The following is a 15,984-nucleotide window of genomic DNA, read 5'->3' on the forward strand; positions in this document are numbered from 1 at the left end:
TCCAATAAGTGTTATAATCTAACAGGGACCACTGGGTTATACATTCATTTTGCTCTATTATCCATGGAAGGAAAAAAGGCTTAATGCAAGTATTGTGTTCTCTTCATTGAGAGAGAGTAATTGAAAAAACTAACAGAAAAGAGGAATTCAATGCGTATTTACCTGAAGTAGCCACATCCATAGAGTTGCTGTCTGAAGAAGTGACTGGAGGGGATTCTGCTTTCTCATACCCAGTTTTTATCTGTGAAAGAAGGTGAGGAACATGCGATGTCATTTTCTAAAGTAGGTCAAAGACCAGACTAGATGTTCACACGAACACGAAAAGAATGGCTACAGAGATTAGAGCAATATCCCAGAAATGTAAAACCGCTAAAATTTTGGTATATTCCTTTTCAAACAAAGCACTACAGATTGAAGATAGGAACTACTTTCAACTCTACTGCGAACAAGGGTAACAAAACATAAGGCCATGTACCTTGTCTCTTTGAAGACATTATAAGTCAAAATGACACAGTATAAGGGGCCGACAGAAAATCTTACACCCTGTCCCTGATCAGCATGCATCTGAAAGCAAAGTTACCCTCAAGGAAGTTATTCCACTGCCTGAACGCCTACTTGAGTATCCTGTATTATCTTAGAGTTGACACAGCTTTACAGAATATACTCTGTTTTATAACTCCGACTTTTAGGACAATCTAGCTGTAGTAATTGGTTGCATTATTTTGATATTAGAAATCTTCCACCTTGCATGAGTCCAACAGGGCTGTTTTCTAGTGTACACACATGAAAGCAATACCCTACCCACCTACACTGGATGATCAGAATGAGCTTCACTGTGTAGCAAAGAAGCTAAGAGGTAGAAGAAAAAGTAGTGGCCTAGCATCTGTCAAGCAGAAACTAAAAATGATAGTGAACTGGGCCATATTAGAGACTACCTAAAACTGAATATCACATTGCTAACACAGTTCTGAGCCATGTCTAGTTGTACCCTTACGGTAGCACTCTGTCATGCTGACACTGTCCGACCATGCTTCTTAATGTAGGACACTTTGATTTGAAAAATTATGTTTATTGACAATGGAGCATACAAGTCTAAACCAGAGAAAGAAGATATCTTTTGGGGAAATATTAATCTGCTAATAAAAGTGTTCCTGAAATTACAATTCTGCATCTATCAACCAACAGGAAAAACATAAGGGATATATGCAGAGAAATTTAAGACTACCTGACTCATCTTAGAGGAAGGTAGGATGGCCTCTTGCGTTTTGGGAGTAGATGAGGTCTGTGGAGTGAGTATTTCCCGGGGAGAAGAAAGAAGACTAAATGGTGTGGCCTGGGGTCCGTATTCTGAAGCTTGTAACAAAGAGGTACAGGACAAATTTTCTGGATGGGGGCAGCCATCCGATCTTTGTCTTATGAATGCTATCTCCCAAGTCGATTTGGACCTAGCATTTGAAAGAAATCACTTTATTAATATGCAGGGGATATAATACAACTGAATTCTAAAATCATGTTTCAAATATGATTAAAAATATTGCGTGCGAGGTCAAATGAACTCAAGATGTCTTAAGCTATTATTTTTAATGAGACATGCTAAATGACTCAGTCTATCTTAGGCATAGAATCATTACCTCAACTTGGCTCTGGCAATTATGCTTTTTGCTTCCTCAAATGAAACTCCAATCATAGATTCCTTGTTTACTGAGACAAGCTGATCTCCTGGCTTCAAACGCCCATCCTAACAAAAACAGTAACATTTATAAAGAAATTAATGAAATGATTTTTTTTTTTAAATCGCTGGAATGCAATTAAAGCAAAACAAGTTTTGGGGAAGAATGTCTCAAAAACTTAAGAGAATCTCAATAGCAAAATATCTTGATTAAAGCCTAATTTGGCAATATCCATAAATACAAGTACAAGGCTCATGTAATCCATGAATAAATTTGCAGGCTAAGGAATCCTGCTGATATTAAGAGCCAGGTGTGTAGAGCAGGAATGGAGGCCTGTTTCAAACACTCAGCACTACAGGACTGGTTAAGATTTGATTCAGTGAGTTTCTCTGGTGTGGAAGACTATAATAGTACACAGGATCCTAATGAGATAATTAATAATGTGAAATAGGAAGTAAAGGGCTAAAGGTGTAGGGAAAGTGGGAAGGGTGGGGGAAAGGTAATAAGGGAGAGGAAAAAAATACAAGAAACTGAAAAATGGAAATAAAGTGTTTGTAAATGGGGAGGGGAGGAGGGGGTGAAGGGAGGGCAGGGACAAGGGGAAAACTGAGAATTAAGACCTATTATGTAAAGGTACAGAATCCCAATGATGAATGTAATTGTATTGTATACCTAGATTGTACCAATAAACTTAATAAAAAAAAGATTTGATTCAGTGATAAAGAAGCCAAATTAAATACTCATGGGATATTTCAGAAAGTAAGACTCCTTTAGTTTGTGAGGATTCATGCATCTTTTCTCCCACCTAATGGCCCAATGTGGATTTGTAGAATAAATGGACTGAATTTTTTAGTTTAGTACAGGACCCTAACTGGATTGATCCCACCCATGAATCAAACACCTTATTAGATCTGTTATCTCTCCTATAATGAGGCCTCAATGGCTGTGCATCTAGCATTTTTGCCATGCCTTGCTATTAATAACCAGTTTTAACTGGCTGCCTGGTGTCTTTGTTAAGTCCTGGCTTCACTCATAACTAGCCTGATATGAGTAAGACACAGCAAATCACCTAGAGGAGTTACTTATGAGGCAAGACTTTCAGCGACTTTCTTTTTCTTTTTCTCTTCAAACTAAAGAAAATAGCCCTTTCTTTTTCAGTTCCTAAGATCCTTCTCTGTGTATCAACAGCATGAAGGCAGAAAGCATCATTTCTGTAACCATGGACAAAGCTTGTATGGTGCTTTGGTTTGGATCGTGAGTGTCTTCCAAAGGCCCTGTATTATGGGCTTGTGCCCAGCTTGGCACTATTAGGAAAAAGTGGAAAATTCGTGGCAGGGCCTAGCGGGAGGGCATGAGGGTCCCAGGGGGAAGCTGTTAGAGACTGAGAGACCCTCTTCTCCTTCCTTTTGCTGCCCTGTCGTGAAGTGAATGCTTTTGCCTTACCGTGTGCCCAATAGTGATGTGACATGTAGCCCTGACCATGGACTGCAGTCCCTAAAACTGCAAACCTAGATAAATCCTCTCTTCATACGCCGATAACTTCAAGTACTTGTAAGAGTGACAGAAGGCTGATTAACATGAAGGTTAAAAAGCTAGATTTTGCACTCTGATGGTACTGAAATAACTTCCACAATTCAAGGAAACATTTTACTTTAAAGTCTTCTCTGCTAAAATATGGCCCTAAAATACTAGCTTTGATCTGAACTGCTTTACTCATAAAATAGTGATTTATTACAATTTTATTCCTAAATAAAAAGTTACTTATTTTTTTTCAAAAAGGTACCAATATGTAGTATTATCTCTTCCACTCATGGATGAATATAGAGGAAAGCTAAATAAATATGAAATATTCATCAAAAGATCTTTTAGGAACATTATTTCAAATACTGTATAAGAGGTTTACAGTTTAAATGCATAATGACCCTATAATCCTTCTGAAATAAAAACATTTAAAAAACTTCAACCAGGCGGGTGTGATAGTACATGCCTATAAACCCAGCACTTGGAAGGCTGAAGCAGAAGGATCACCTCAGGTTTGAGGCCAGCCTGGGTTAGATAATGAGTTTAAGGCCTACTATATAGTAAGATCCTACCTAACAACAAATAAACAAACAAAAACTTCAAACAAAAAAGGCCATTTGACTTTAAAGTATGTAAAATCTGAAAATTAACTTGGATTTTCTGTAAGTCTATGACTAAATATATTAGTCAGACAATATACCATACAATGGGCATAGCCATAAGTCATTGATTTCCTTACATTTGGCAAATATATGGGGAGAAATACGCAATAACAATGCTAGAAAAAACCAAGTAATATGGGAAAAGTGCCTAACACATGGATCTTTCTTTCACGTTCAATAAAACAGAAAGGCTATTTTTCTAAGATTCTATAATCACAGCTTTGCATGGCTGGGCCCAAATCTTGTTAATTGTTCATTATATTTATTAGATATTTAGATGCATACACTCAGCTGCTTGCGTCCATTCACTTATAATTTAATATTCTAAATTTTAGTTTAAGGGCATTGTGAAATGGTAACAAAAGCTAGTAAAAACCAGGGAGAAATGACTGCATTTCTAGGGAGGGTTCGTTCCGTGGGAGTGAGGGGGGAGCGTGTGATTAGGAAAAGCACACGGTCTCGCTAACAGTTCACTTTTCTATTTCTCATTAAGTCAGTTGACACGGAGTCACTGGTGCTTGTTTTATCATGCTTCGTAAGTTGTTAAATTCATCTCTAAATGCAGGGAATCTGCAGAGTAATTCCTTTTAAGAAACATTTTAATAAAATAGGTTTTAAATGAAATTTAATGACTACCTTACTGTCGATTTGTATCCCACAGCCTGCCTGATAAAAATCTAGGTGGGGGGATAAATCACTATGTCACTTGATCAAAGCATTTAAAAGACAGTGACAGGGAAAGTTTCTTTTAGAATTGTGGTAGCAGACTCTAATAATTAGAATTTTGAAATATAGACATTCCCAGTATTAATAATTTTTCCTTTTATTAACTTTCCTTGAAAAGGGAAAATTATGCAATGATTATTAACCCGAGGGAAACTAGCTTTCACACGAATAAAAGCCTTTTGAGGCAAGGAACGGAAGCAGATAGAGCACAGAGTTCAGCAGTCAGAGGGACCTGAATTGAATTCGAGTTCTGCAAATTAGTACCTAGATCGTCACAAACAATGGGAAGGACAACGGAGGAGCGCACCGCCTTGTTCACTGTGAATTCAGAACTAAATTCTAAAGTATATGGCAAGAGCTCCTGTTTCGATGCATCGTACAGAAATCACAGCTGTCTGGGTTGCAGAGAAAAAGGCTAAGGAAAGACAGGAGGAGGGCAATGGGGTTTAGGCTGACCCACAGCCTCCCACGTCCTCCTCCTGGGCCGACCGGGGTTAGCAGTTCAGAGGAAAAGCTTTCACGAAGGCGCTTTAACCTATGTTGCATTAAACTGCCTAGCACAACGAAGGAGCATTTTCCATCAGGGTAAGAGTCAGAGCAGACAAGAAGAACAATGCATTCTGAGCAGGATTTGTGGCGTTTAGGTTTTTTTTTTTTTTTTTTTTTTACTTTCTAAAGAGTATTTTCAACAGTTTGTTTTTCCCCCCTTGGTGCCCAGAATAAGATCTTAGCTGATCATGTGAATTTCTGAACTTGTTGAAAAATCAGAACCTGCAAAGGAAAAACAAAGCTAGAAGAGTCTGGCATTGTACGGGAGTGAGCGCTTCCTCGGCTGGATTACTGTGTATGTGAAGATACTAGGGGCGGGTGTGCTGGGACCATCCCTTGGTCTAGGTTCCCACTCAGCACTGACTGCGCAACTGCGTAACTGCGTGGGGGTTGGGGGTGCCGCGTGCCTAACACTTTTGCAGGCTGAACTTCAGACAGGAACTCTTTCACACTGACACGCCTCTAGACGTTGAAATAACAATGTATTCCAAACCGTGCACTCGTAAGTACTTCTGTTCGACAGCTACCAGCATTATTCATTTCCAGGGATGACGGTATTGCAGTTTACCAAATAACTGTCAGAAACCATCCCTTACAGCCTCATTCGGATGGAACTGACTATTGTTCCTGAAAGGAATGCTCCTTTGCAAGCCTTTGGATTCCTTTCCCACACTTCCACCAATCGTGGACCGAAGGTATTCTTTAAACTCCATTCATTAATATTAATTGGGCAACTGGCATGTGTCATGCATCACACTAAGGAAATTATATGAACAAAATTGGAAATCTTGTCCTTGGGAAACATATTCTCTTGTGTTCGGCACAGATATATACATTACAAATAACCAAAGATACGTATGTATCATTATAAACTGAAATAGCTTTGGAATAGGATGTAAAGGAAAGGAAAAGGACCTAGGAACACGTAGAGGAAAAGTAAAGCCAGGCCCTATTTCCAGACAAACTAGCAGAGAACGGGGAATTCAGCCCTGAGGAAAGAGGCACCGCATTGATATCTGCAGGTAACGCAATGGGAAGCGGGTGCTATTTTCATTCTAATGGAATAGTACATGAAGGGAGGAATAAATTGGCCCTTTTAGGAAATGGAAAAAAGTGCTGCTCTGGAGGTGTTAGTTTAATGGCAAAGAGGCAGACTGGTAATCCTCAGAAATATGACAGAATGACCAAAGGACGTTAATACTGAGCAGATGGTAGGTGTGACGTTCTCACACCAAGGAAACGTCTGATGGGTGCCACACGAGTTCGGGCACAAGCAACCGCACCCCGGGCCTTGTAGGCAACCAAGTATTCAAAAGGAAGGGAAGCTGGCATGGTGCAGAAGAGCAGGCAGTGCCGCTGCGAGGGCTGACAGAAACGGGTGCAAGTTTAAGCTGTGGTGACGAGAGAGCAGCACAAAGGTCGACGGGCTAAAAAGACAGGAGAGTGAACAGCGTGGGCTGATGAGCTGGGTCTGATTGCCGTGGACGAGGGAGTGGCTAGGCGGCTGGCAGGTTTTCTAACTTGTACCCAAGTGGAAGGGGCCACCCGTCACCGGCAGAGGCCTTGACTGAGGAAGATGTGGGGTAAAAATGACAGATTCTGGCTCAGCAGTATTGACTTTGTGTGGCCTTTAGGAAATCCAGGTCAGCTGGGCGTGGTGGCCGCTACCTGTAATCCCAGCACTTGGGAGGCTGAGGCAGGAGGAGCGCCATGAATTCCAGGCCAGCCTCAACTACATAGTGAGAAGCTGTCTCAAAAATCTAAGTCAGAGTTTTGGTCAGAAGATTATCTCATTGTGCAAGATGTTCAAAAGAGCAGCTAGGCCAGCAGAAGGTCTCAAGATCAAAGACTGAGGACTCCCGATGGACAGGGGAAAGGCTGAGGGGATAAAATGGGCTTTGGAGTTCTCATATTTCTTTAAACCTCTATCCGGAATGTTTGCTATCAACCTGCAGACTGCCTCTAGCTCTTAGGACTAAACATTTTTCCTGTTTCACCTGGAAAGCTGTGTCCATGAATTCTAAGTATGTTGTTCAAAGAAATACGATATTTTGGTTCCCAAATACTGTATTCTCATATTTGCTAGGAGGAAGACATCTGTGGGGAGCATGGCTAACCAGGTATTTCTTCTATGAATATATTTACTGTGTAGAAATTTTGTACAGATTAGAGATTTACTAACATGGCTAAAATGGTGTTTATAACAAATGTTTTATTATTACTTAAAAACAAAATTGCATCTATTTTGTATTTGCATATCAAATGCATATGTCTTTCCCTCTTGAGGAAATATTAAAAACTAAATGTAAGCCCTAGACAATTACTCACGCTTCTGCCTCTTTATTTTGGTGGTTTTCTTTTATTGGCTATCACAAGACCATTAATAACTCTGTGCTGCCCTCTGGTGGTAAGTAGAGAACACAATTTGTTAGAAAGTTTTAATTTTTATACTTTTTCAATGCAGTTCTAAAACAGCCAACAAGACAAAGTGTGGCTAGTAAGTATGATGACCTCGTTTGCAATCAATGACTGCATAAAGTCACTTGGCACCACTGGTTATCAATTTATTGTTCTGAGTTGAAAATGTTTTTCATAGAAATAAAAAAGCACAATTTTTGATGCTTATATTAAAAACAAATTAGTGCTATTTGGTGGGCACCTTGATCTACTATTGTACCACATCAAGTGTAATCTAAGAACTACCTTAGCTATACTAAACACCCACACACCTTCCACACCTGCCTCAGCTTTAAAACTACATTAGTACTGAGCATCTCGATTCTTAGGAGAATATTCATTTTTTTTTTTTGTCCATTTGAATTTGTTTAATTACAACATCTGAATATGCTTTTATTTGGTTAGTAGTTAGCAGTTAAAAAGTCACATCGTTATAATATCTTAAACATTTGTAATACACAGAAATTAAACTATATATTTCAAAAGATGCTGGTTAAACAAGTCGGAAACAAGTAAAATGAAAAGTTTTTGGTGAAACTGATTATTTTCTTTGTTTGTTTTTGTTTGTTTGTTTTTTTGAGACAGGGTCTCACTATGCAGTTCAGACTGTCCTGGAACTCACTATGTAGCCCAGGCTCGTCTTGAACTCACAGCAATCCTCCTGCCTCAGCCTCTGATTATTTTCTTAAGGAAAAGGAAAGATGCAGTTTAAAAGATAATTGCTTGATAAATAAGTGCTTGCAGTGAAAGAGACAGAAAAATAGAACTATTTATTTAACCAAAACAAGAACAACACCAGCAAGAATGAACTTAAGTGAATCCTTTTTTGTGCTATATATAGCTTGATATTAATATTTTGTTAAATTCTTATATGTTATATCTCCTCAAAAATAGAGGCAGTTTTCAACAAATATATAATTGTGGCAGTAAAAGAAAAATAGCAAATGAAACCCCAAAGAACTGATAAGGCAAATTCAGCTCTAGTCTGTTAACTAATTTGCTAGAGTTTTGCTTCAAATGTGGATTTCAGTGTCTTAGGGACCACAGCAAAAAGCACTCATGATATTGCATATTTCTCCACTGAGAAGGCAAGTAAGCCTTTCTAATTCTTGAAAAGAGAAAAAATAATAGAAGGAAAGGAAGGAAGAAAAGAGAGTAAAGGGAAAAAAAACCACAAAATTTTCTGGTCTGGTCTTAATGCTAAAGGTAATTTTTCATGTGGGCAATTAATGACTGAAATTATTAACAAATTCCATGAGTGTAAATTCAGTAATGAGTATATTTTGCTTGTTGCTTTGGGTTGTTTTGTTTTAATATGCACTTAGGAGAAGCTAAATGAGTGTAATACAACTTATCCAACTTAATCCAAACACACAGTGGTAGGTGATAATCTTCAAATATAATTTGTCTCAATTCTACTTAGGATATCAAGTGAACAGCATATCACTATATATATATATGTATATATGTATATATATATATATATACACACACACACACACACACACACACACACACACACATATATATGCTTTATATTTTAGTTAGAGTTTCACATGTCTGTTATTTATGAAGAACCCATTCAACTGTTAAGATAAAGCTCCTTGAGGGTAAAAGCCAATTTTTCAGTCCTTTTGCATTTTTCCCTGAAAACATTCAGTTTAAATTAAAATGATACTGAAAATACACCTCACCATTGTTTTTTTTTTTTTTTTTTTTTTTTTTTTTTTTTTTTTTTTTAATGGGGGTAGTGATGGCATTTTTTTTCTTTTGATTTTCTTCTTTTTAAACATGTTTTTTCATTGATTTTATTGGTACTTTTTAGGTATTCAGTACAGTTATATTCATCATTGGGATCTTGTATCTTTACATGACAGGTCTTGGTTCTTATTTTTTCCCCATACCCCTGCCCTCCATTCACCCCCTCCACCCTTCCCTATTTACAGACTTTGTTTCAATTTTTTTACTTTTCTCATATTTTTTTCTACCGGGGATCAAACTCAGGACCTTATGCTTACAAGATAGGCGCGATGCCACTGAGCTAAATTCTAAGCCCAGTATTTTTATTTTTATTTTTACCTTATAACAGTCTCCTCCAGGAATGATTTCCTGAATATATACCAGTGGCCCTTCATTTCGGTTAATTCCTCCAAGGATCTTCAGACCAAGGCCTGTTTCTTTGGTAAATGTAATCATCTGAAAGGCAGGATCCCTAAGACAAAGTAAGGTAACAATCACAGGTTAAGCTAGAAATCTGTACTTGTATTCTTCTTTAAACTACTTGTTAAATCAAATTCTTAGATCTAGACAACCCAAAGTCCTTAACACATACCAGAGACTAAATTTAAAATTAACTAAATGAATTTTTCCTGTATTTTTAATGCTGTCATACAAAATAAGCAAAACATAAAAGAATTTGTAGCACTAATGCTTGTGGCTTTTGGGTAAAACTAAGAAAAATACATTGAAAATAGTTTTAAAGTAAGCTTAAAGATTAAAAGTGATGTAAGAGATTCGTTTTTTGTTGATTACTACAATCACTGAAGGACAGCAAAACTAAATATTTTAATAATTCAGTAAGGAACCTTGATACCCTTGTAGACATTTAAAGCAAAATAAATATCATCTCCATTTGACTCTCAAAAAACTTTCTCTTTTTAGTTTACAAAGAGTATTTTGCTATTAAAAATTGTTGTGGTCTATACTTAACTTTAACCATAAAAAGAGAATTACAAGTCAAAACTATGCAAAGATACTACTGATCACTTATCTTCTCAACAGAATTGAAAACCTAAACACTATACTCTGATCACAAAGCTGTAGGAAAAGAGGCACGTTTATGCACTGATAGTATAAATACGAAACGGTACAACCTCTAAGAGAGAAAGTGGTTATCGCCAGCAAAACAATTACCTTCTCTTCTAATTCAGCAACCCAATTTCTAGGGATCTATTCAAAGACCTCTGGCAATGAAGCAAATGATTTATATGCTCGGCTCTCTATTTTGGCAGAGTTTGTATTCACCAAAAATTGCAAATTGTCCAAATGTCCTTCAAGAAGTCAGTGGCTGAATACAGCATGGTACATACGCACAGGGTAGAATAGTATGAAGTTTTAACAAGGAGCAAAGGAAATCTTTATAAACTAATATAAAGTGACCGGGAGGATATAATTTTAAATGGGCACAAGAACAAGATCAAAAGAAGATATATAATATGATACCTTTTAGTTAAGAATAATGTGGAGAGTAGAATCCACATACAGTGGACCCTGGACTAGGAACTCAATTCATTGGTGAGGGCTGGTTGTAACTCAAGTTGGTTGTAAGTCAATACTATATGTCCCCTAAGAAATATCGGAAATACTCATAATACATTCCAAACCCCCACAAAGCACCCCTTAACTAACCTTTTCATAATAAAAGCGGGTTGTAGAATGTACATAATTTATCAGAAATACCAATAATTTTCCTAGTGTATTTACCAAGACGTTATAAAATGTGCCTAGTTTTCCAAAAGAACAATTTCATATTGTACTCACAATGCATGTTGACATCTTTGGCTTGCAAGAAGGGAGGACGAAGTGGAAGGTGGCTATTGTTTAGAAGCAGAGTCCCCTTCCATAAAGAACATCAGGAATCTGGCTCTCTAGAGAGTCCTTTCTCTCCTTGGGACAGTCTGTAGCCCACAAGGACTTGCTTCTGGCTCACTAGGTCTCAATATTTTCAGAACTAAAAACTGGTCTAAGGTTGTCTGTTTCTCCCTTTTCTTTAACGCTGTTCTGTAGTATGACATGACACTCATTAAGCTGGTAAATGGAAGGACTGGCTTTTTCTCTGTCTGTGTGGGTCTTCTCTACAAATGTTTGTGGCTAGGTCCATTTTCTCAGTAATTCCTTTATATCCTTTATACCTGCACTGATTATTGATGCTCCCCTTCCTCTTTAGAAAGCTCCCAGCTGTCATTCTCTGTTGCTCAGCCAAAAGTTGCTGAAGTTCCTCTGTAGAGAGTTCCTCGGAGTGTTCCTACACCAGTTCCTTAACCCCACCACTGTCTACCTGCAAGCCTGTGGACTATGTTACAGTGACAGTGTCATCAACCTCAGGGTCATCTGAAGGCGCAGGCTCCTATACACAGCCTTCAAAGTCTCTCCCACATATAATTTTAGGTCATATTTTCTTCTCAGATCTCAGTGTCCTTAGAAAAACACTGGCCCAGGATTTCTCAATTAACCCCACACGGGAAAGGATGCTGTAATATTCCTTCCAGAACTCCTTAAGGGTTAAATCTGTATCTGCGATCATCTGGAAGCACTTCAGGAACAGTTCCTTGGTATTAGCTTCTCAAGGTTAGCTGTAACCTGCTGGTCCATACGCTGTAGTAGAGGAGTTGTATTAGGTGGGAGGAACTCGACTGAGAGCCATGGGAATTCTTCAGCCGATTCTTCTTTCAAATTTCATGGGTGAGCAAGAGCATTGTTCATAATGGGGAGAGCCTTGAGTGGTAAACCTTTGTCCTCTAGATATTTCTTAACAGAAGGACAGAAAACCTCCCTGAAACCTCAAGAAAAAGTACTCTTGTTACCCAGGTTTCTGTGTTAGATCTCCACAAGACCCCTAGCCTATTCTCGATGACTTTATGCTTTCTGAACACTCTTGGGGTCTCACAGTGATAAACCAAGAGAGGCCTTATCTTGAGGTCACCTCTCACTACCTTGGCACATAGCAACAAGGCCAGCCTGTCCTTCATAGGCTTGTGGTCCAGCGTTTTCTTCTCTTCCTGGGTAATGTATATTCTCCCAGGCATTTTCTTCCAGAAAAGGCCAGTTTCATCACAGTAGAAAATCTGATGACAGCAAAATCCATTTCTGTGTCATCACTTCAAAGTGGTGTGTGTAATTTTCAGCAGCCCTTTTATCAGCACTGGCTAGTTCACCATGCCTACTTACACTATGATCCCCAGTTCTCACTTTAAAATTGTGAAGCCACTCCTTATTGGCATGAAGTAATTCACTATTATCATTCATTGATTATCATTTACAAGATCTACATTTGTGGCCCTAGCTTTTTCACAAATTATAAATCTTAGGCTATAAGCTGCCATTGGCTTTTCATTTATCCAAAAGAAACATTAAAAAAGAACCACGAATAAAAATGTTGATCTGCTGAACAATGAAGGTACAGGAGAAAGGACAAGAAAAAGATCAAGGCTTCTCCAGTTGTATTTTGTTAAATATATGTTAAATGCTCCCAAAATGGTCACTAGTGGTTCCAGACCATCCCTGTCTGCATGTTCTTTGGCAAAGTAACTTCATAGCTCCTTTCCATTTAGAATAAAATCTGCATGTCTACCCTTGAATTTGTCATGTTATTTGATTACTTAAGACAACAGATACCAGGAAATGTGGGAAAAACAGACATTTGAAAAACACTTAACCTTGTTGCTGGAATCCATTATGCAAAAGCCCAAGGTAGCCCCTTGAGGTTGAGAGGCCAGGTCGAAAGACACCTCAGTCATCCAACCTTCCCAGCCGAGGCCTCAGAGCATGCAACACAGGGTGCAGACAAGAACTTATTAGCCAACCCACAGAATCATGAGAAAAAAAATGAGGGCCTATAATTTAAGCACTTAGGAATGGTTAGTCAGCAGAAGCTAATCCTATGTAAATTTTATACCATAATTATAAAATATTTTAGATATTCAAAGAGTTAAATTAATTTAGAAAAAAAAAACAACATAATCTCTACAAGTAATCTTAAGGTGAATGCATAATTGATCTTCTACGTTGATTTATGCTGTGCTATGGTTCGGAAGTGTCTCCAAGCACTCAGGTGTTGCAGGCTTCGTTGCCAGCTGGTGGCACTACTGGGAGGCAGCAGAATTTTGGAGAGGCAGGGGAGAGCTGGAAGAAGGCAGGTCATGGGGGGGCATTTTCTTGAATGGTATACAGGGACCTGGGACTTTCCTATCTTTTTGCTTGCTGGCTGCCACGAGGTAAATGGACCTCTTCCACCATGTACTCCTGCCATGACGGACTGTGCAGCCCCAGCAACAAGGCCAAGCGATCATGGATTTAAACCTCTGAAACTGCGAGCCATACTCAATCTTTGCTCCTTATAAGTTGATTATCTTAACTATTTTTGTTACAGCGATGGAAAACGAACACACAGTGAAGCACCAGTAACTCAGTGTAGTTTTACTCGTTACTGCTATCCTAGATCACATTACAGGTAGCTGTGAAACTCTTTTAACTAAGTGTTTGTTAGTAGTCTACATATTTCAAACCATAATATTTCAAAACATACTGAATTTAACTTAAAAATTACTTTTCAAGTAGACTGGATGATACTGCAGGAGATTTATTTTTTTTCATGCTTTCACCACCGTAGCTTTGGATTTAACAGTTGTATAAATGAAGAGCTTGATGAAGAGTCTAGAAATTCTTCTTTTCCTAAGATGGGAACAGTAGAAAATAAATCACCAGATCTCAGAACAATCCAATTTGATTCCAGTTCACATCAAAAATATAGATGTAGTACTTGGCAAATAAATAATACATGCTCATCTATAGATGTTTTATATTTTTTATATTTTGGGCTCTGGCATTTTAGTCATTGGTAATAACATCTGAAGTGTAAAGACAACTCCCCAGATAGACATATGGGCCTGTGTCTACATCATTATGAATACTGTTATTTATATAAAATCTACATTTTTCTGGCAAAAGTGAAGAATAAACCAAAGCTTTGGATAACTATTACAACTCACACCATCGGTAAGGCTGAAAATCATATAGTAATAAAAGATTGAGGAAAATGTCTCTTATGAACACCAAACTATGAAGTTTACAGTCAGAAAAATAATCAAATGATATGTTTGAAGGAAACAGAAATTCTTATCCTCTTACCAACTCCCTTGAGGGACGGCCTACAGATCCTATATGACTCTGACTCATGTTACTCCATACGTTTCTTAAATACTATCCTGTGAAAAGAAGAAACTGTTAATGTGTCATACAGCTCCGCATTTAAAAGAGTGCAATTTTATTTACTTAAAACAAACTATTTGAACAGAGGTTTATTACCTCAGCATAAGATATGTGAACAAAGAAGACCTGACTCTTTAATAATATGAATTCTCAGCGGGCTCTTGGGAGTAAAAGAAGACACATGCTAATTTCAAGTTGACATTTTTAAATGAAAATCAGGTTTTTTAAACTTTACTAAGGTACACTGATTTACAACACACAGCATATATTTAAAGTTGAAAAACACATTAGGCTCATTTAGCACAACTTGTTTACTGAAGAAGGAAGTAGCTAGATTCAGATAGACTGTGCGTTTTCCCACCAGAGAAGAACCAGCCAGTGGTTGCTTTCCCAACCAGCACTCAGGCTGTAGAGACCTTGGCATGGATCTTGAAATTTGTTAACCCTTGGTTTCTACTTGAGCTTTGATTTCTCCAACTCTCAATTATCACAGGTACAGTAAGTACCTTAATTGTAGTGACAGTTTCACCAATGAATACATAGTATGGGTAAGTACATTCTCTTACTTTACCTATCAGTTGTTTCTTGTAGATCAATTACAGAGACAGAGAACTAAGATCAAGGGATTCCTCCTCTTTTTTTTTCCCCAACAAATGAAGGCAGAAGTCATGGGTCTGTAAATAAACTGAATGGGCCTGGAAGAAACACCCAGTACCTTCGGGGAGCTGAGCAGAGTTGTACTCACTGACTTGGGAGTTAAAAGCATATTGTGACTTTCACAGCCCGTGAAGCAGCCAACAACAGGAAGACGGCAAGATGCCGATCTAAGGCAGCAAGAGGAATGAAGAGTAAAGAGTTCTCTGCATAGATAGATGAGTCTCTATCTACATCATTACGAATTTATATGTGTAAAATCTGCAGCAAAAGTCCAACAGGCATGATACCAGAAAATTACTAAGACATACCCCAAGAAGGAAAAAGGGGTGACTTGAGAGTAGAGCTTAAATTCTGTTATGGCTTGTTTTTAAATGTTCCCCAAAGCTTCATTCCTTTTTCGGATGTGGTTGAATCTAGAGTGTGTGAGTAATTCATGGTGGGGCTAGATCTGCAGGCTCTGGGATTAAGGGTTTCAGTGCTATCCACCCTAAGTAGTCTGAAAAAGATAAAAGGGGCAGGTAAGGTTCCCTTGTTCCTTTTGCTACCCTGTGGGCACCATGAACTGTTTCTCCTCTGCAGTGCCCCTCTGCCATGTGCCATCTGCCTCAGAGCCAGCTGATTATGGACTGACACCTCTTACATACTGTGAGCTAATTAAACCCTTTCCCCTTTAACATTGGGTTCTGGTATTCTGTCTCAGCAATGAGAGCAAAGTAACTAACACAAGCTCCTAGGGCTTTAAGCATTATTGATTC

General features: G+C 38.2%; 1 protein-coding gene across 4 annotated transcripts in view; it reads right to left on the reverse strand.

Moving 5' to 3' along the window:
* The window catches only part of Stxbp4 (syntaxin binding protein 4), a 166,621-nt gene that overhangs the window by 128,306 nt on the left and 22,331 nt on the right, over positions 1-15,984 (reverse strand). For all 4 annotated transcript variants that reach the window (XM_010620205.3, XM_010620204.3, XM_010620203.2 and 1 more), the window contains exons 2-7: positions 14,492-14,568; positions 13,911-14,035; positions 9,665-9,797; positions 1,632-1,738; positions 1,226-1,445; positions 163-241 (exon numbers count right to left, since the gene is read on the reverse strand). In XM_010620205.3, the coding sequence (XP_010618507.1) occupies positions 163-241; positions 1,226-1,445; positions 1,632-1,738; positions 9,665-9,797; positions 13,911-13,957 (586 nt within the window). In that variant the 5' untranslated portion in view covers positions 13,958-14,035; positions 14,492-14,568. The remainder of the gene's footprint in view (positions 1-162; positions 242-1,225; positions 1,446-1,631; positions 1,739-9,664; positions 9,798-13,910; positions 14,036-14,491; positions 14,569-15,984) is intronic.

This window comes from Fukomys damarensis, unplaced genomic scaffold (assembly GCF_012274545.1).
Source record: "Fukomys damarensis isolate Sample0158 unplaced genomic scaffold, DMR_v1.0_HiC HiC_scaffold_13, whole genome shotgun sequence".
Classification (NCBI taxonomy): Eukaryota; Metazoa; Chordata; class Mammalia; order Rodentia; family Bathyergidae; genus Fukomys; species Fukomys damarensis.